The 21,192-nt window shown below is 32.1% G+C and overlaps 1 protein-coding gene across 1 annotated transcript in view; it reads right to left on the bottom strand.

Annotated features, from left to right (window-relative positions):
• Positions 1 to 630: 630 nt before the first annotated feature.
• Positions 631 to 21,192, bottom strand: part of LOC124354987 (cilia- and flagella-associated protein 57) — a 38,600-nt gene continuing 18,038 nt past the window's right edge. The window contains exons 13-19 of the mRNA XM_046805836.1: positions 18,454 to 18,553; positions 16,767 to 16,948; positions 15,508 to 15,802; positions 12,346 to 12,561; positions 8,963 to 9,139; positions 5,414 to 5,605; positions 631 to 964 (exon numbers count right to left, since the gene is read on the bottom strand). Of these exons, the coding sequence (XP_046661792.1) occupies positions 824 to 964; positions 5,414 to 5,605; positions 8,963 to 9,139; positions 12,346 to 12,561; positions 15,508 to 15,802; positions 16,767 to 16,948; positions 18,454 to 18,553 (1,303 nt within the window). The 3' untranslated portion in view covers positions 631 to 823. The remainder of the gene's footprint in view (positions 965 to 5,413; positions 5,606 to 8,962; positions 9,140 to 12,345; positions 12,562 to 15,507; positions 15,803 to 16,766; positions 16,949 to 18,453; positions 18,554 to 21,192) is intronic.

The following is a 21,192-nucleotide window of genomic DNA, read 5'->3' as shown; positions in this document are numbered from 1 at the left end:
ATATTTTTTTTTCATTCTTTATTGTTAATTTACACCAAAAAAATGGTAAAATCATAATTTCACTGAAAACATTTTATTTTGACATTCTGACATTACGTAATAATACATAAACTACACTGTACATTGATTAAAAATATTGATTAACATCAAAATTGAAAAGATAAATACGCGGTTCGAAAATGGAAGGGCGAATAAACACTTCCCACGGAAGGCTACAGGCAGACTGAGCGCGCGTCAGTAGACGTCGTTGGCTCTGCGGGAGATATGAACATCCGGCCGCCCGCCATTTTGCCGCTCGAACAAGAGCCGTGACCTTCAAAATAGACACAAACGGTTGTCCCTTGTTTAAATAAACCTTGTTTAACAGTTTTTACTAAGTTTGTTACCCAGAAATGCTTTTAAATAATATTTTTTATTTATTGATTTTGCGTCAGTTGACGTCGTTGGCTTTTAGCGCTAGTTTAGGCGTGACGTCTAGTAACGTTATTGGCTCGGAAAGGGTTAATAATAATAAAGGCATGCCAAGATAGTAACTCGGACAATTTTAGTTTACATTAAAATTACATTAGCGTGGTTAATTATTCACTGAAGATTTAAATGTGATTTTGTCATTTATATCAATGAATAAATATGTCCAAAATTATTTGTTCACATTAAACAGGTTTTTTAATAAAGAAACAATAGCATAAAGTGAAGGAAACTGTGTTGGATCTCCTATTTTGTTAATTGAAATAATACTTATAATTGTATTTTGTATCATATTCAAGTTTTTTTTATTCACTTATCAGTAATATTACAACAACATAAAATTCACTCACACCATTCAAGCTGTTACTGAAGGTTTCTTGGACAATGTTATTCTAGCAGAATCTTCAGGTTTCCTTGGTTTTTCTTCGAGCATCTTGTTTTTAGATATAAGCTTTTGCATTTCACCTTGAAGGCCAATGATTTGTTCTTCTAATTCCTATTGATAAAAGTAAGCTTAAGTAATTAGCAGATAAATGTATGGAACTTAAAATTCTCAGGTAACTTTAATAATACCAGTTAACACGTTAGATGCCACGTCGTACCGATCGGTACGACACCATGAGTTTCTAAAAGTAACACGTCGTACCGATCGGCACGACAATGTCACCTGGTGGCGTTTTACAAAAAAAATCATTATGTGAATATGAGAGGCATCTAACGGTCACAAAAGGAACTGTTATGAAGTTCAAAGTATATTCTAAACACAGAAACAATATTTGTTCTGTTTATGGGCAATATTTGGGATGTCACCTAGCAACTGAAATATTGAAATTTCGTCGTACTAGAAAGAAGTAAGACAATGTACTATATTGTTGAAAAACATCGTAATTAAGTATTAATTTATATAGTATATGCTTAAACAATATTTAGTCTAATATTTTAGGTTAGGAATAAGTACATTATTCGGAGACGTTCATTGTAAGTAATATGAACACAAATATAACCCTTGTGCATTATAATAAGTTGTATTTTTATACAAAAATTACAAATATTAGGCTAGAATAAAATATGACAGGTTAGGTTGCATTACAAATTAGTACATTGTTTAGAGACAAGTTCATTGTAAGTAATGTGAACACAAATATAACCCTTGTGCATTATAATAAGTGGTATTTTATACAAAAATTACAAATCTTAGGCTAGAATAAGATATGACAGGTTAGGTTACATTACAAATTAGTAAATTATTTCCAGATAGATGCATACTAAATAATATAAAGAAAAGTAAACTCTTTCTTCAGCTTAAACATGAATGTCCCTAAAACAAGTTTTGCACATAAATGGTTGTCCACGGCACTTATCGCAAAACGTAGTAACCTTGAATTTATTCTTGGACCTTTCCCTTCCTTCTAATCCTGCACTTCTTTTATAGCACATTTTACAAATTTTTCTAACCCACCGCCTGTTTTTGCCTATACCAACGAAATGTTCAGTTTTTAGTAAACGATGTTGTCCTGTTACTTCTACACTTAATGATGGCTGTTCCTCGAGGCCCATCAGTTCTAGAGCAATACTTTCTTTGAAAGATGTTGATGAGAGTCGCTTGATGTTTGGTTCACAATTATCCTTGTAAGAAAGCCAAGCATTTACAATACAGGTACCAAAAAGCAAGCTCTCGGCAACTTTGTGATACCAGCGTAATGTTTTGCGGACAGCTGAATTGTATGAGGTCATTTGGTCAGCAATATCAATCCCCATTTTTAACTCATTGTATTTTGATACTACAAGAGGCTTCATAATACTATTCCCTTTTCCCTGTATCCACCATATCTATAGCATGTTTAGTAGAGAGCATTAAAACTCTTCTTTTGTCTTGCCAGTTAGTTATAGTAATTCCGTTAACATTCTCTACTACAGCCATTTCTCCAGGGGTAAGATTTATGTCTAAAATCAGGTCTTTGGGTATTCCTATACGATCAGACCGTAGTGTACCCACTAAGTGTGTTTTTTTTCGAAGGAGACATTTAGCAAGTTCGATTGAGCAATAATAATTATCTACATAAATGGTACTTCCATAGGGTTCAATTAGTTCCAGAACAACAGATGTACCCATCAATAAATCTGGTGTAACATTTGTTCCCTTTCCAGAGTAGACTTTGACACCATATGTATACCCTTTGCTGTCACACAGTTTGAAAACCTTAATTCCATACTTGTGAGCCTTTTTGGGTAAATACTGTCGGAATTGTAGTCTTCCTCTAAATGGAACCATTGATTCGTCTACGGCTAGTTCATCTTCAGCAGTTTTTAAATTTTTGAATACATCATTCAGCATTTGTATCAAAGGGGTTATTTCTGCTAACCTACCAGTTTGTTCTGAGTCTTCATTATTGTTAAAATGCCAAAATCTTAATATAAGTTGAAACTTATTTCTACTCATAACTTGGCTTGCAACAACATTCTTATATGATGTCTTATTAGACCAGTAATCACTTATTCTAGGGTAAGAAGCTAGCCCCATCCATATTAGGAGACCCAAAAAGTTTTTCATATCTTTAAGATCAATAGGCTGCCACTTTCTAAGTCTACTACTCCGACTAAGACGCCGTCCAGCTAATGTTTGGACAGCATTGCGATTAGTCTCATCAACCATAAGTTGAACAATATCATCTGTAACCACACTTTTATAATAATCTATAGGCTTACTGTTTCTTGGTAAGTTAAAATGATATTCACGTAGCCTAGTTACATCAAATGATTGTTGTAAACCTTGGAACGCACCCCAAGAATTGTCAATAGGCGCATTGGCCCTGTTGTTCCTCCTACCTCTTATTGCTGGTTGACGGTTGAGAGAGCGTCCACGGCCTTGACCTCGACCACGTCCTCTTCTTTCACCTCGACCTCGCAGACGTATAGCAGATGGATCGGTATTGATATGGCATTCCTCATTAGTAGGTTGCTGGATATCTGATTCTCTGTCAGCATCATTCATGTAGATATCATGAGATTCAGCTAGGTTCAGATTGTTGATTTCATGCTCGAGGACATTAGAAGTTTGGAGGTTATTTGGTAATTGGTCATGGAGAGTTTGGTTGTGCTCAAATAAAGGTATTTCTGTAAATAGGTTATCATCTTGAATTTCTAAATCAGAAGAAGTTAGTAGGTTTTCATAACCATTCTCACTTTCAAAAAGATTATTTGTGTTAGATAAAATCGTTTTTCTTTGATAATGATACACAATTGTCATTTGAATGTTCACTGTAATTATTGTCCCAATCACCTAATAAGTCTTGCAAAAATGATGACTCACCTTGGTTAGTATGTGTATTATTTGCAGTCTCACCTATATCACTATCTTCATCTGTGTCAGGTCCACCCGAGTCACTCATAGGAGGTGTAAAGTAGCTAGTATTGGAACCACAGTCATTGTCACTTAGATCACTAACCTCATCTCCCATTAACTCTGTCGATTTCAGATGAACCCAGTTGATCAGACATGTTTGCAGAAATATCAATTAAAACAACAAAACACTTCACCCACAATATCGTATAACACAAGCAAAACATTTACCACTATCAAAAATATGCCACAACCTATAGAAACAATCAAGCGTAAATGCGATGAAAACAACAAATATCTATAAACGTGGGAAGTAAACACCACCTGCGAGTACGCAATATGACGCAGCTAAACGAATACGCTTGCAAGTATCTGGATACAGGCCCACGGAGAACAAAGTTAGTAGTAAACGCGCGGGAAATAGTCTCAGTTGACGTCGTACCGATCGGTACGACAGGTGAATTTAAAGTGATAATCTGCTTACTAAAAATGACATGTCGTACCGATCGGCACGACATTTTTTTTAATATTTATAAACATTTTGATGGTATATTATCATTTTAGATGTCCCTCTAAACACACTACACTAATTTATATTTTAAAAATGTTGCCGGTTGATGTTGGCATTCTGATGGAAATCAGGTAATTAAGGCCTTGGCAGCTAACGTGTTAACTTCAATAAATATATTATTGTTGAATATTTGCAATAAATCAAATTGTCATAACCAACCAGCCTAGTCAACTTAAACATAATAACACTGTTGCCTGACGCAACTATAGCAATGTTAGGATGTTAAGCTAACTTGCAAAAATAAAAACCCTAAAATGTACATTTGCCAAGAAAATGTTTTTTCTTTGCTTTTTATAGAGCTTATTAGATATAAGCTAATGATTTAAATTGTGATTTCTTGTCTTTATTTAGCCTTTTAGTTTCCAGATCTATAATAAATAAAAGTAATTTGACATACCTTTTTTAGCAGAAACATAACTTCTTAAAATAACACATAAAGTATTCACAATTTTTATTCTCTTCAGTTTAAAGTATTCATATTATTATAAGAATATAAACTATTAATTTCCTAGTAACAGAAGCTATTTGCAGTGATGCAATTATGTTTTAAATTTAAAGGGAATATTGTTATTATTATTTCGAAAACATGTACTCTGTTGGACACGTGCACTAACGTGTGTTGCTCTAAAATTATATACATACACCATGTGTACATGCACTCACATAATGTCCATGCTGTCAAAATAGCAACAACAAATGTATGACAGAAAAATCCATCTGCTACTCTTTTATGGTTTTGTGTTAAAGATTAGGAAATGGTAATTTTATTACTTAATTGAAAACTGCTATATTGTGCATGATAAAAGAATATTTTTTCTAATAGTTATGACGTTTTCATGTAACTGACTTCAGTATTATTTAAAATGTCCAAAAACTTAAGGTGAAACTTATTATTATTGAAGTTGCTGATTGATATTGAAGACACACTTGTTAATTTTCTGTGTCAACTAATCTTTTCAATGAGTTGATTTTTGAAAATCAACTTCCTTGACTCATCTTATTTGTTAGGAAATCAAGTAGTTTCATGAACATACCTTCAGTCTGTGCTTATACTGTTCATGTATGCTTTCTTTGGTTTGTACAGCCATTTCCAACTTTCTGTGAGCTTCTTTTGGAGAAATGAACTTGTGCATTCCAACAATACTTTCCAAATCCTTGATGTGTTTCTTGCGATCCACCAGTTCTTTTCGAAGTGAATTAATCTCTTCAATTAGTTTGACATTGTCCTGTGAAATATATACTACTAATATTAACACATTCTCTCTGGCATAACATGTCCTTTATAATTTAATCTTAGGAAAAATAAATGTTGTAATGATGGTTCAACAAATACAATTTTTATCCAATAAATTTTAAGTGTTATGATTCAAATTGAAACAGTGTTAGCAGTGTAACAGTTGTAAGGTTAAATGCCAATTAGATTTAATGTATAAATCAACAGGTTTAGACAAAAACTTTGCTATAATTGATAAGGAACCAGCAAGACCCATCTGAATGGAGCACTGTGCGTAATGATAAATTGATATTTCAGAATTACAATAGTGTAGAGATGTGCCAAGTGTTTCTTGATGTGGAACCATTGCAAAGAGTTCACAACAGCTGTGGAGTGGTTCTGGCTAACAGTTCCATTGCAACGGAATGCTGTATTCATGTTGTGTATATCAAATTTGTTTCATTGCTACTTAACTAAGTTAAAGAACGTATCAATTGAATTCAGTGATTAAAATTTTAATGATGTTTAAAAACATGTGAAATTAAAATATTTTCATTATATTTATTTATTTTTTTCTGGGTTCAATATTACAAACCACATAAAATTTGATAAATATCAAAATTAAATATTGATAAGAATAATAAAAGAGGAAAAATATGCAAACCATTTTTAAAATTAAAGAACAACTAAACCAACACACTTTAGTTTCGGTTGTTGATAAACTACTTGAAATCCTGTTTTATAAGCAAATTTCTAATTATTTTGAAACAAACAGCCTTCTAGATTCTATGCAATTCGGTTTTAGGAAAAATATATCTACTTTTCAAGCCCTAGACAAATTAGATATGTCTCACAAGCCTTTGAGGAGAAGGCTACTTTATGTGACCTGCAGGTCTTTTGGTTGTGTTGACATCAATAATCTTACCATGAAATTGTCATACTATGGATTAGGCAGTGTACCTCTTTCATTTCTAAAATCCTATCTCAGCAACAAAAAGCTAAAGGTTTATAACGGTGGTAACTGGTCTCAGGCAGTAAATATCATGTATAGCGTCTCTCAGGGATCCATATTAGATCCTTTTTTATTCTTGGTCTGTATTAATGACTTGGCGTTGTGGGTCTCTGCCACAATAATCTTATATGCAGATCACTCAACATTTTTAAACACAAGCAACAGCATTGAGCAACTGAACATGCACAAAATACTTTATTACAAGCTTCTGGTTGGTTTAAAAACAATGGTTTCCTTCTAAATGTATCTAAAACTCAAAATATCTTATTCAGTTTAAGAAAATCTATAATTTACGACTCTCATAGCAACCATCTAATAACGCGAAATACTTGGGAATCTTTATTGATATCAAATTTAAACTGGGATGCCCAAATTAATTATATATAAACTTAGTTGTCTTAAGTAATTTATCTCTTCAGATGGCTTACATTCTGTGTTCATACAAATTATGTGAGAACGGCTTATTTTGCCTTTTTTTCAATCTATTATTAGGTATGGACTTGTAGTGTGGAGCAATGCAAGTAAGGAATTTATAACATTCTTATCCTTCAACAAGTCTATAACAATAATTACTAACAAACCACTTGAACATTGTAAACCTCTTTTTACTATTTGTAAAATTCAGACCATAATAAACCTGTATCTCTGTGATCTTATGAAATATATCTTTCAAAATCCTCAATTAATAAAGCCAAGCAGTAAAAAACACTCCCACAATACCAAGAATAAAAATGGTGCCTATATTCATTTTAATAGATTGAGCAACACTCTAGAAAGCCATTCTGATATTTCACTGAGAGTATACAACCTCTTGTTACCCTTAGTGCTAAAGTACAATAAAAAATATTTCCTAATAAATATTACTTATAGGTGTTAGATAACCAATTTTATGCACTGGACGAGTTTTTTCCGATTCAAACACATTTTATTTTAACTTCCCCAATGCCACTGGCTGTATTTGTGTATTGTAGCTTACGGTGACATAATATAAGATTGTAGATAACATAAGATTTATAAGTGACTTGGATATGTTTATAATGAAAGATGTAAAGAGACATTTTGTCAATGTGTGTCTCTCGTACGGAAGCACATACATCATTGATGTGCTATGGGATTTTTTGGATAAAAATGCTATGTGTTGTCAATATATCTGGATGATATTTATACCAATGTATTCAGAAAGTTATAAACTATGGATTTATTTATATTACAGGTCTTTATTTTTAATGTGACAAGTTTGGTAAACTGGTGAACTACCTATGCCAGCGTTCTGAAGAAACTACCATTACATAATTTCTAATCACTCACAGGACTGACATGACAGAACTCAATTATCTTTTCAACACTGTGACTATAATTTCTTACTGTGTCTTACCCTTGATTATAGATAGATCCCTCAGAAAGATCTATAATCAAGGGTCTTACTGTACTTTGTTTGCAATAAATGTTCTTCCAAACTCTTACAACGAGCCCGGTAAATAGCATAAAATACATTGTTCAGGATAATGTAATAAAGTTCTTTGCAATTTGATGGATATAAATTTTTTTTTAATCTTGAAATTTTGAAATGCATCAAAAGAATTGTCAAGAAGATATTTTGTGCTACAAGGTTTTGCAACAAACAAAGTTGGAGGCAATTTCTCTCTCCCACAACAAGCGTCCAGTCAGTTTGCCTTTTTTATGATTCTGGTGTTATTTATATATGTTGTATGTCTAAGAGAAAATAATGAATAACGTATAAGCCAGTAAAAACATTATAATTATGTAAATAACAGATAATTTCAGTAGTTATTTATAAACTGCTTTTTATCTTTCTAAAAAAGAACACATTACATCATGTATTTTTTATTTTTAGCTATATCATAACATTTATGTGTATTTATTCACAAATATGTGTTTCAAAAAACATGCTATAGAAAAAACAAAATCTTTGTATAATTATTTTACTAAAAACTACTTTTTTCCATTGTTTAATTAGTTTGCTATGTGGAATATATTTTTAATAAGAATATAACAATTCAGTATAGGCCTAATTTGTAGCTTGTTTTTGGATTTTCACTAAAAATGTGAGTTTCCATGGTATATTTTTGCCCTTGAAAAATTACATCTTTATAGCTATAGTTACATACAGGGTTGTCCGGGAGAAAAAGAAAACATTTTAACAGGTGATTGTAGACATCACTGTCTCAAAATGCTTTGTTAGTGGAGATAATGCTAACAATAAAATTTGCTTTATGGTTATCAGTTACCTACCAATTGCCATCAAGTTATCTGTTATCTATTGACATAAATGTCAATTTCCAACAGCAAGTTTCTTTCAGGAAACATTTCCCTTCCAGATCTTGGTTGGACTGTTACCTTCATGATCTTATCTGTAGTGCGTTCCTTGGTAGATTCCTTGTAGTAGAGTTTCTTCAGCCCGCAGACAGTGCGCTCAAGGTGGTCTCTCTGTCGCAGAAACTCGTACTGGGCGTCTCTGTCCTCCTGGCGGCTGTGCTCAAACTCCTTCCCCTCGCTGTACTGATGGTACAATTTCTGCCACAGAGTGTAACTACTTAAACACATACCCTGACTGTTAAAAAAAAATTTTTTTTTCAAAAGCAACGTCAATCTGAAGATACAAATATTTCCAAATAAATAAAGCTCTAGAATCAAAACTATTTTATCAAAAAATCTCAAAAAGTGCATTACCAAATGCCTTGAAATTTCGTTTGACATTCTTAATTAACTTATTACTCTGGGATTTAAAGTTTTAATGTTAAATAGGTAACTAATGTTTTTATTTTTTTTGGACATAACCAACTGTTTATTTTAAATATTGAATATCCCAAAAACAAATTATTGATTTTGTCATCTGTATTTCATCTATTATTTGATTAACACTCACAAGTTTAGAGTCCGATACCAAAAACAAATATTAAAATTTATTGAAAAAGAACATTAAGGGAATTAGAAAATTAAGTTATAAATTAAAAAATGGTTGTAAAAAGCTGATTCAAGAATAACATGTTCTAAATTACCTATTAAAAATAGAGTTTTAAAGTGTTGAATAAAGAGGAATCAGCATAAATTTTACCTGTGTCAAGATGTAAAAAACAACGCATCAGTAATTTGACATTGTTATTGAGAATACAAAGTTGTGTCCATACTTCACTGAATGCGTTATATTTGGTACTGGTATAAACAGTATATTCATCTCTTCTTTCAGTAATCGAGTTATACTTGTAACAACTGTCCCAACAAAATAGAATTGCTCAAATAGCAGTAATTATTCTGGAAATGGACGTTTTATGCACAGTATATGTAACATTTCTTGATCTCTCATTTATAATAAATATGATAAAAATCATGTAGTAATATAATAATTTCATTAATACATACTTCAATATTGTACCAGAAATGCCAACAGTGTAATTTTAACTGATACATTAGTGAAATGAATAATGTTCTGAAAATTGTTTCCAAAATTATTTAAAAAAGGCCATTTTGTAATTTTTCTACAACATTATAAAGTTTTTATTTAGTGATTTTTTAAATGTCATGTGAAAGGTAACATTTATCTTTGTTGTTACATTTCTCCTCATAGAACAATGTTGAAGTACATGGTTAATACTTTTTAAGACCATATTTAAACTGTATGGAATATTCTGAATAAAATTATGTATTATAGTGCTTATTTTTTCTACTCGGTTTTAATAGCAATTAAAAAAAATAATCCTGCTATGTTACAAAATTTGTAATTGTAATTAATTGTCCACTTTCCAGCTGTATTTACATGCTTATGTGTTTTAGTCCATAAGACATAGTTAAACCAGAATGTAATCAAGATGAAAACTAATCATACACAACAGAATGAACTGTATATTGCACTTCTACTGCAACAACGCAATGTAAACTAGCAGCATATATGGGTTTATGTTATGACAGGAAAGAGAGGTCATCCTTCTCACTCACAGTGTTGTACGAGGGGGTACCCAAAAAAAACCGGAATTATTTTATAAAAATTATATATTATCAAATTTTTTACAATACGACCTTATCTCCTTCAAAATAATCTCCATTACAACTAATACACTTGTCCCAACGGTATTTCCATTGATCAAAACATTTTTTGTAGTCATCTTTAGAAATGGCTGCAAGCTCGAGCTTCGTTTTTTTCTTAATCTCTTCAACGCTGTCAAATCGTTGACCTTTCAAGCCTCTTTTCATGTGTGGAAATAAAAAAAAGTCGCATGGAGCGAGGTCAGGCGAGTAAGGTGCGTGGGGCAGCGGAACCATGCCGTTTTTGGCTAAAAACTGCCTAACTGAGATGGCTGTGTGTGCCGGTGCGTTGTCGTGGTGGAAGAACCAGTCTCCAGTCTGCCACAAATCGGGTCTTTTCTGGCGAACACTGTTGCGCAATCTTCTTAAAATCTCCAAATAAAATGTTTGGTTGACAGTCTGACCTGGAGGAACAAACTCAGAATGAACAATGCCTTTAGCATCAAAAAAGCAAATCAACATGGTTTTTATGTTTGATTTGACTTGCCGACATTTTTTTGGACGAGGTGAAGATGGCGACTTCCATTGGCTTGACTGTTGCTTCGTTTCTGGGTCATAACCATAGCACCATGACTCATCACCAGTAATTACCTTTTCCAGAAAATCGGGATCATTTTCGAGATGTTCTTTCAGAAGGCGGCAAGTTTCAACTCGATGTGCCTTTTGATGGTCAGTCAGAAGTCGAGGAACAAATTTGGCAGCAACCCTTTTCAGTCCTAAATCTCCTGTTAAAATTCGCTGAACCGATCTCCAAGTTAACCCATTACTCTCTGATAGTTCCTCAATTGTCTGTCGATGGTCGGTGAGCACAAGTTCACGAATTTTCTCAACATTTTCGTCCGTTCGAGAGGTTGATGGACGTCCAGAACGAGGTTTGTCTTCAATCGACATGTCGCCATTTTTTAAATCGAGCGAACCACTCGTAGACCTGAGTTTTCCCCATAGCATCATCTTTGTAAGCTGTATTCAACATTAAAATAGTTTCTGCAGCATTTTTACCCAGTAAAAAAACAAAATTTCACAGCTGCACGTTGTTCACTTAAACTTGCCATGACAAAAAACGAAACAAGAACAAAACAGGGTTAGCAAAACAGTCACTACTAACGAACAAAAGTTCGTTATGTGTAACAGAATGCACTAGGACAACGGAACTGGGGTCACTGAGCTCGCAATGGGTTGCGCGACACACGCCTAGCGGCAGGAATGTGTACTACACGCTGCCGGCTGCCAGCAATACAATTCCGGTTACTTTTGGGTACCCCCTCGTATATAGTGCATGCTCTGTCTCGCACCCGCAACAGATATTGCCACTCAGACATTGTTGATTATGAATGTGTTGGACCAAAGAACGTTGGATTACCAAGAGTGAAGTGTATTAGATTGTGAAATGTATTTACTAAGCAAACAGTACATTAAGTAAGATTACTTTTACTAGAGAGATCTTGTTAAACTTATACAGATTTATAAAATTATATCCAAACTCAACATTTTGGAAACTCCATGGTAAAGTACAACTTGTAAAACTTTTACTACCAAATGTATTGTAACAATGGCTCTATATTACTCAGAAAAAGTAAGCCATCAAATTGTGTAAATGTGAAGAGTGAAAGATGGTTTAATTGCCATGGGTGTTAGTTTTTATACCTTAAGTGTACCAAAATATTAGGATGTTGTACCATCAGAATATTTTCAATACTTACAATGACTGCCTTCTTCAGTTCGAGCGGCTCCTGGACAAGCGCTGCTGTGTTGTGCAATTCAGTCTGCACACGACGGAGGATGGCTTGGGTCTCCTTGTTGACTCTCCTCTCCTTTAAGCAATCCTTCTCTTTCAAACCCACACTCTCCTTCAGCTCTGCCACTTGCAACTTCAGGTTGGTGATATTCTGCTGGTGCTCATTGATTTCCTCCTCCATCTGGCAACAGTTCAGTCAATGTCTGTATAGTACCAGTACATCTCATAATACTAGTGAGAAACCCATGGAATGCAGGATGAGATACCAGCACATGCTGCAGTTGCTATGTGGATCGTGAAAGGTTTAAACTAGGTTTTATAACCAACCTCCTTTAAAATTGATTTTTCCAACTCGGCAATAAACATTAAAATTCTTTCCAATTGCTCTAATAATTTTCAAAATGTGTGGATAGTTAAAAGTTAAACATATTTTTAAAACTCGTGGATAAAATAACAACACATGTCCAATATAAATAACTTTTCCTAAAATAAAAATTATATTGGAAATGTATTGATATTAATGTGTACATATTTATTTTAATTATTTATTAATTGTCTCCAAAAGAATAAAGGCATAAAATAAGAAACAACACAAAATCCAAATTCAATTCTATTTATGAAAAACGTATTTCATAAATACAGATGACTTAAAATTTGGTTTAACAACAGTTCCGTTCTTAACTATTACTGTGTATTAAAGCTACTGCATAAAATAATCACTATACTACCAAAGCCCGACTTAGAATATATGAATTCTGCTCTCGTAAAAATGAGTGATGCTTATCTTTAGCACACAACACAAAATACAGAATGCAAAAGTAAAATTATTTGGCCTAAGTATTTTTAGTTTGAAAAAGAGCAGTTATTTTTGTAAGCAAAGTTAGATTCTGATATTAGTGCTCTCTCATCAGGTGGGTCACTCACTGTGTAAAGTGCTATTTTTACTTGCTCCCCATCATTTTAAGAAAAAAAAAAAAAAAAAAAAAAAAAAAAAATACTAAAACTTCATATGAAACTTTAACAAACTACTAAGTTTGATAAAAATTTATTTTAATTTATCCATAATAATTATTGATTTTAGTTTTAAACTAAGGAAGGATTATATTTAATTTAAAATATGCACAATTCATAACTTTTTATGGAAAAGAGAGAGCTGTTTGTTCACAGTACTGGATTTAATTGTTTTGTTATTTAATTTTATACTAAGAGAATGTAGTTTACTACTTAAAATTTGTTAGTTGTTTTCAATTTTGATTTGATACAATTTTTAAAATCGTAAAACTGAACTTAAAGTAGTACAGCATACATTTCCCAACAATTTTGATTTTATTTATATTATTATAAGCAAGTAAAGAGGGTGGGGAGGGTTAACTTTATTTTCATCTTGTTTAATATGACATATCTGGAAAATTGTGATTAAGAAACAGACAATAATTATAATTAATAATGGGTATATATAAAACAGACATTTATTATGGATCCGTATATTATTCCAGAGATATAATAAAATGTTTTCAAGTTAATATATCACTGATAACCCAGTAAAATATTGCTTTACTACGATATAATAAAGTAATAAAGAAACAACGATCTGACATGAATGTACTAATCGAGTAAAAGTAGAGCACAGATTCCAAAATTCGGATAGTCAACAATCTTGATTTGATTCCAATAAAAAGATCACAATTAGTAAATATAGTACTGTACTAGTTTTGTAACTCGCCAAGTGCTGCAGATATGACTTGGGTGCGTATTGTGTAGTGGCGGTAGGGGCAGTGATGGGGGAACATCATTGTTAGTTTTTTTACTCAAGCATGGAAAAAACAGAATATCATTTTCATATATATTTTTTTCTATTTCATTTAGATACAATGTGTAAAACAATAGAAACAGATGAGGACAAGAGTGGAAATGAAAGTGGATTTAAGCTTCAGTAAACAAATGATTACTGCAGTAAGAAAATCAATTTATGATTGTTTAAAGATTCAAACTCTGTGTAATATGTTTCTTAGTGACATTGTAATGTTACGTTCAGATTTATTTTGTTATTGCAATGATTGACTTATTCTATACTCTTCGTAAAATAACTCAATTAGTGAGTGCAATATAGTGCCAAAGAAAATTATGTTTTCTTATGTTTTGTGTAAAAACTTAGAATACAAAAATGGTTTTATTCATATCTCCATTTCCCCATTAACTGTTAGAGAAAATTATTAGCAATTTTAGTGAGAGTTTTTTCATTGAAAACGTCTACCCTTTTGTTGGTTCCAATTAATCTGGAATATCAGTACTCTTATTGTATTATAAATTATTTTCATAAAATTGTCTACAGACAGACAACACAAAGCTAACTGGATTGATAAAAGGTTTTTTTTTTTTTTTTTTTTTTTTTTTTTTTTTTTGTTCTCTTAGGACAAGAAGCTTATAAATTGCACTTAGTCCTGTAAGGACCTTTGCGCTGCTTCCGGAGTGATAGGATATTCAGGATGGGTAAGCTTAGGGAGTAGGGGGGCCGCCTCCTATCGAGATCCATGAGGAAGAATTAGGGCACTACATCTCAAAGTCATCCCGGAAGAAGGGAGGCCAGCTGTGAACCAGCCTCTCCAGTCAAAGTAGGCAGGGGGTGGCACACCCTTGTTGAGGTTAACAAGAGCCTCTGAGGTAAGGGAACAAACCCCACCAACTCCAACAGCCATCCTCCACAGTAGGGCTAGACCTATCGAATTGCCCATGAATCCCAGAATCTCAACATTTGCGGTTAGTGATGTGCCGCTACTGGACATCCATAAGGTTGCCCAGATTGAAGTGGCACATCGGTTTTTGCTGCTGTGCCCAGTGGTGGGTTCAACTGGTAGGTATAAACCAGCCAGAAGTGATCCCTGCTGGGTGTTGATAAAAGGTTACAACAACAAAAAAGAGATATTTGTACTTATTGGGCAATTTTTAGTCCAGAACTACAAACAGAAGTAAAATGTATAAACATATGATAAGCTAATCTCATCTTTTATGTAGTTAAGAACTGTTTAAGTTGTAATCTTATCATTTATGTTTGTAACAAATGTTTACATTGACCACTAGGGAAAGTACTCACATCCTTCCATGATAGAAATGGAAAATCTTAACTTACGTCTTGTATTTGCTCTTTTTTCTGTTGTATCTCCTCTTCTTTTGGTTGGATTTGCATTTGAAGCTCAACAATTTTGTGGTTCAAAACAAATCTAAATTTCTCAAGTTCTTGATTTTTGTTCTTCACTTCTGAAAATCTACGCTCGTTTTCTTGTATAGTATAGTCACGCTCAAATATTTCCTTCTTCAAGTTTGTTATGTCTTGCTCCCGGCTTACAATCTCTGTTTTTAACTGTTGGTGTTCATTTTGAAGCGTATTGACTTGATGTTTGAGTTCATCTATTTCTTTCTGAGCTCTGAAATAAAGTAACAAAATGAGAAAAAAAGTTACCAACGATAATTTTTTAAATGCTTATATGGGAAAAAGAATCTTTAATTTTTAGTGAAAATAATAATCTATTCAAACTTCTAATTCAGTCAAAATGTGTAAAATGTAATTAGTTAATTGATAATAAATCTATTGTATTAATAAAGAATTTTGTAAAAATCTATAAGAACCACCAATCTTGTGTTATTTTAACCCTTTATATTGCAATATATTCATTTAGATAGATCATCCTTACTTTTTTTAAATCTCAGTTGTGTGTCACACTCACGGTATACTGCCAAGTGAAAAGTTAAGATGGCATTCTCTTGTAAAAAATGTTATTTTGGTGGTGATCAATTGTCCTATTAAAACTAAAAACTTGGAATAAAATTAATCTATTTATAAATTTAGTAGAACACATACTACTAACTCTTATAGAGGACAAGCGAACATTTAAAAATTATTTAACATAAACAAATTTTATCCTAATACAATTATAAAACCACCACCAATTGAAAACCAATAAATGTGGCCATTTAATATCATTGGAATACAAGGCCTGCATAGATTTTTTTCTTTTTATTGGGATTACGGAAATATCAAAACCTACATAAAGATGTATTATTGTTTAATAAAACATACACTTTAATTAATAATTCTGGATTTTATCTTCCTAAATAACTTTTTTAGCTTGAAATAAATACATTTTATTATTTTGAAACTGTTCAAGCAGTAAACATTTTTATTAAGAAAAGTTTAGTTGTTTCAATGGTGTGGTGTTCATGTATAAATATGCTCAATAATTTGTGTAAAATATTAATCTTTTAGAATTGCATTCAAAGCTTTTATATTATACAAACTGATATGTTTATGTTTTCTGTTATCGCATCATTCACTTCTGGAGTAATTTTTCTGGTATAAAATATTTTTTATAGATATAGTGTGAAACTCACGAAAGAAATTTCTTCTTCATGACACCGGTTTCTCCCCTCAACCGAACATTGGTGTCTTTCTCTGTTCTCAAGGCTTGCTCAAACTTTGTTCTCAAGTCTATAATCTCCTGGTCAGCATCCTCTTCTATCTGCCTCTTTATCTCCTCATGCTCTTGACTATGCAGTTTCTGTGTGTCGTTAAGCTGTCAAAGATAAAGTTGATATTATTAATGTGAATTTGGGAATGTGTGTAATGTATCAAAACTTTTAACAGACCATAGAGAGTGAAAGAGAGAGAGTGGATCCAGAGTTGCTGTGTTTGAACAAAATACCTGTTCTTGGTTATTACAGTTAATCATTGGTTCAGGAAAACTACATGTACTTAAGCAAGAGTAAAAGTAACGGGGTTTTTTGCCTTTGATAATAACTGCAAGATACTATGATCTCTCTACATCAAGCCATTTGGGCTTTCCAAGTGATTTTAGATAAGCTGATGTGATAACACAAACAATCTTGTTACAAAAAATTTACATAAGAAGAAATCAGTTTGCAATATTCAAGATGGAATTGACTGAAAGACTGAGTTGAATTGTATTTAGTATTGAAGGTAGTACAGGTTAGGGGTGACAGTGCAGTAAGAAAACTAGGGTATGAACTATTCCTCAGGTGTACTTACAACACAGTGTTTCCATAAGAAATTTAAAACATTAGCTCATCACCAAATATTACTGAAACATAAAGACTAAAAAGGTAAAGAAAAACTATGTTACCTGCACTATTCAGTCCCATTAGATTTACTACAAAGATCCTTTCAGAACCTTAGTGATCGAAAAAGTAAGAAATAGCTGTTATGGACCTGTATTTGTAATGTTAAATTAATGTAAAGATTAGCTAGATTCACCTATTTGTGACAACTAATGATCCCAGATTCCAATAAAATGGAGAAAAATAAGATAGCTGAAGTCCAAGTGAATTCAAAGACGTCCTTGAAACTGAAAGTTTGCAATTATTGCCATCCTAAGATAGTCATCAACCTCACCAATGAAAATTCTTATGGACAGTCGTTGTGGTGAAAAAAACCTTTGCATATAATCTGGCCAACCACGCTGGAGAGACTGAGTTTCAAAGCAGGAATATAAAGCTAGCTAGCTGTTATACATCTAGTGAAGTACACAGCAAGTGAGCTCTCCAAGACTGCCTATATAAAGATAAAATACTGTAGAATTTGATATAGAATAGAGGTACATATTGTTTCATATGATTCGTTTTCAGTAATTTCCAAGTGATACTGTAAAGAAGCGGATCACAGAACTGTTGGGCTCTCTTATAAATATAAGCAAACTGACTACAATTCTAGTAATTGTTTTACAGCCAAATGCTGCTTATTTAATGAACAGAAGATCCCTCCAGGCACACGAAAAATGTTCCTGATATGAGAAATAGACTTGCCTTCCGTTAGACTCTAGAGAAAATCACTAAAGTGTCGATTTTGTTGCTTCTTTAAAATTAACAAGCGAAAAATATATGTAAATATTTGTATATTATGTACTTTAGATTGAAAATTATTTTTTAAACAAATGTTCCTTGTGTAAGTTGTGTTCTTTTCTCTAGTCTGCATACAAAATTAAATGTTAAGCTATTTCATGGGACAACAATATAGCCTTATTTTAAAACATATAGTTAATGTTGTTAAATTAACTTAACTCACTTCCAGTATAACGGAGTCTTTTAATCTTAGCTTCTCTTCATAATCTTCTGACATTGTTTTTAAAGCATCTTCTTTAGACTTTGCCAAGTCATCTAATTGCCTGTTAAACAGAATAGACAATCACAAAATGGAACAAAGTGTCTTATAACTCTCATTTTACGAGTCATAATTTCACAAATGACACTGAATGTTGTAGAAAACCTAATAAAATTCCAGCTAAATTTTAATTGTGTAATCGCCTTTCACTACAAAATAATGTAAGGGACTTCCAGTCCAAAATATTTGGAAAGGTTATTCTAAATACAGTTTCTTGATTTGTATAAGTATACAAAATTTCTGACAAATTAAATAAAGTTTTGTCCTTCTCTCACATCCAACTTTGCTTTTGCAAAGAAGAAAATTGTCTTACAGTTTTTGGGGCTTTGTATATCACATCTGAGAATGCTTTTTAAACAAATCATAATGACCATTCTTTTTTTTACAGATGAGGAATCAGGGTGACTCAACAATATTTAATAGTATGTTTTATTGAATGACATCCCAAATTGACAAAATTAACACACAGTGCAGTAAAACTATGTTTCCTTAAATTCTACATATATTGCAACAATTTTTTTATTTTTTGAACTTTGCCTCGAATACATGCTCATGTCTAATAATTCTTACCAACTATGTTATAGTTCCAAAGCAAAAGTGTCTTACCTAAAGTCAGTTTTAGTTTACAAGTGATTCATTAAACATTTATTTAATAAATAAAAATTACATCATACCACAATATTATTCCCCAATCATTTTACTGAAAATAAGCCAAGATATCTAACATGCCACACTCCTTTACCTTTCTATGATTGGTAGCGACAGTATCTAACTAAAATATACACATATAATATTATAGTCAATTACTTATTATCTGGGATTGACCAGAAACCACAGTTGGTGCAGTGGTGTTACAATAAATAAAAATCTGCTGTAAGAACTGCAGGAAACCAATAAGTTAGGCCAATTAACTAATACTTAACACATTTTATTACAGGGCCATCTAAGTTTATTGATTTTTATTAAAATGTTTATTAAAAATTAATTGGAAATAAAGAAAATATGTAACTTAATTGATACGCGTAAGACATATATTACAAAAATAAACACTACTAATTGACTGCAACACTAAGACAAATATTTTAAAATATTTTTAATCTGTGGGTAAGTTAATTAACTTTTTTGAAAAGAACCGGCCTGAGTACAGACCGTATGTTGGGATAACATGTTAAGAATCATAGAGAAAGATTTATGCATATTCACATCATCATAAAGAATGCTGTAAACACTTCCATATGAAAGTGAAAGTGAAGGGGCACGCATCTTCAATAAACAACCTTTACAAAAACACTTTGAGCCTTGCACACTGTTGTTTATTTATTGCTTCTCTCTTAATGCTCTAATCAACATTTCAAGCATCTCAAAAGAACAATTTAAATCAAGATTCAAGATCTTTATTGGTGTTTAAACACATTCCACAGTGCAATAAACTTTGTTCTAGTAAGATAATCATAAATAGCATGTCTAGTTGTAAATTTTCCAAGTCTTTCCTTTATACTTATAAGACAGAAGAATATGTACATATTAGGAATAGTCATTATTATTAGTTCTCTAAAAATTGGAACACAGATCTCTTTTTTTTAAACATTTCTCATAACACATAATGCATTTTTTTGCCATTTCAATAATGTTAGCACACTGCTCTAAAGGCCAAATTTTAAAATTTAACTGCTAAATGCAGTTATTTAGGACATTGGTCTACGCATTTCCAACAGCATTAAGAGAAATGAGTGGCAACAGCTTGGTGCATTCATTAGCAGTGCTGTCAACTGTGGTAAGAGAATTTCCCTTTCCGCAAACCCATGCTTGAGACAATTTTATTGATAACAATTCATGGACATTTTTGATTCTACCTAGTATTTATACATTTCTAATGCCTGACTAATTCTGAAAGCATATCTGACACAAGGACTGTGCCTATTAAATAAAACCAAAATAGAAACTAGAACAAATATAAATAATGTTATGACTTGATTTATACTTTATTACACTAATTCCCAATTACTGTATAGTCCTAAATAATACATTTAAAAAATCAATCCCCATTGAAAAAGAAACTGTGTGAAGTCAAAATAAGAATCTGTTGATATGAATTAAGGTAGTTTAATGGGATAAACAGCTTTTATTGCTCCAACACATTGTGCCTTTCAAATGTCCGACCTTCATCTCACTTCCCATGTTCTGGACAATATTATGTTTTGTTTTTGATTCTTTTTGTTTATACTACTTTTTATTTCTTGTGCCAATGCCACGTTTATCCCACCACAAAAATAGTCCACTTCTAGACAATATGGAGTTGATTGCATCTATTTTTCAAAATTTGTTACCTAACCAACTTTTGATTCTGAATATTATAATAAACTTGGTAATTTTTTTAGGAATTAGATAGCATTTAGCATCAGTTGAAAGTAATTTTCTAAAATTATTGCATTTCATAGGAATAATCTCTCCGTTTTATACAATAAAAAAATATAAATAAACATAGCAGTATAAAAACTAAGCATTTATTTTTTTGCCATCAAAATGATTGTCTTTTGTTTATGAACACAAAAATTCCCTTCACTATATAGTGAAATTTCGTATAGCTGTAGAATTAATCCTAATGAAAATTAAAATTTCTTATCCATTCTAAAGATAATTTGG

Source organism: Homalodisca vitripennis, chromosome 2 (genome assembly GCF_021130785.1).
Source record: "Homalodisca vitripennis isolate AUS2020 chromosome 2, UT_GWSS_2.1, whole genome shotgun sequence".
Taxonomy (NCBI): domain Eukaryota; kingdom Metazoa; phylum Arthropoda; class Insecta; order Hemiptera; family Cicadellidae; genus Homalodisca; species Homalodisca vitripennis.
This window is presented reverse-complemented; position numbering and strand designations above follow the sequence as displayed.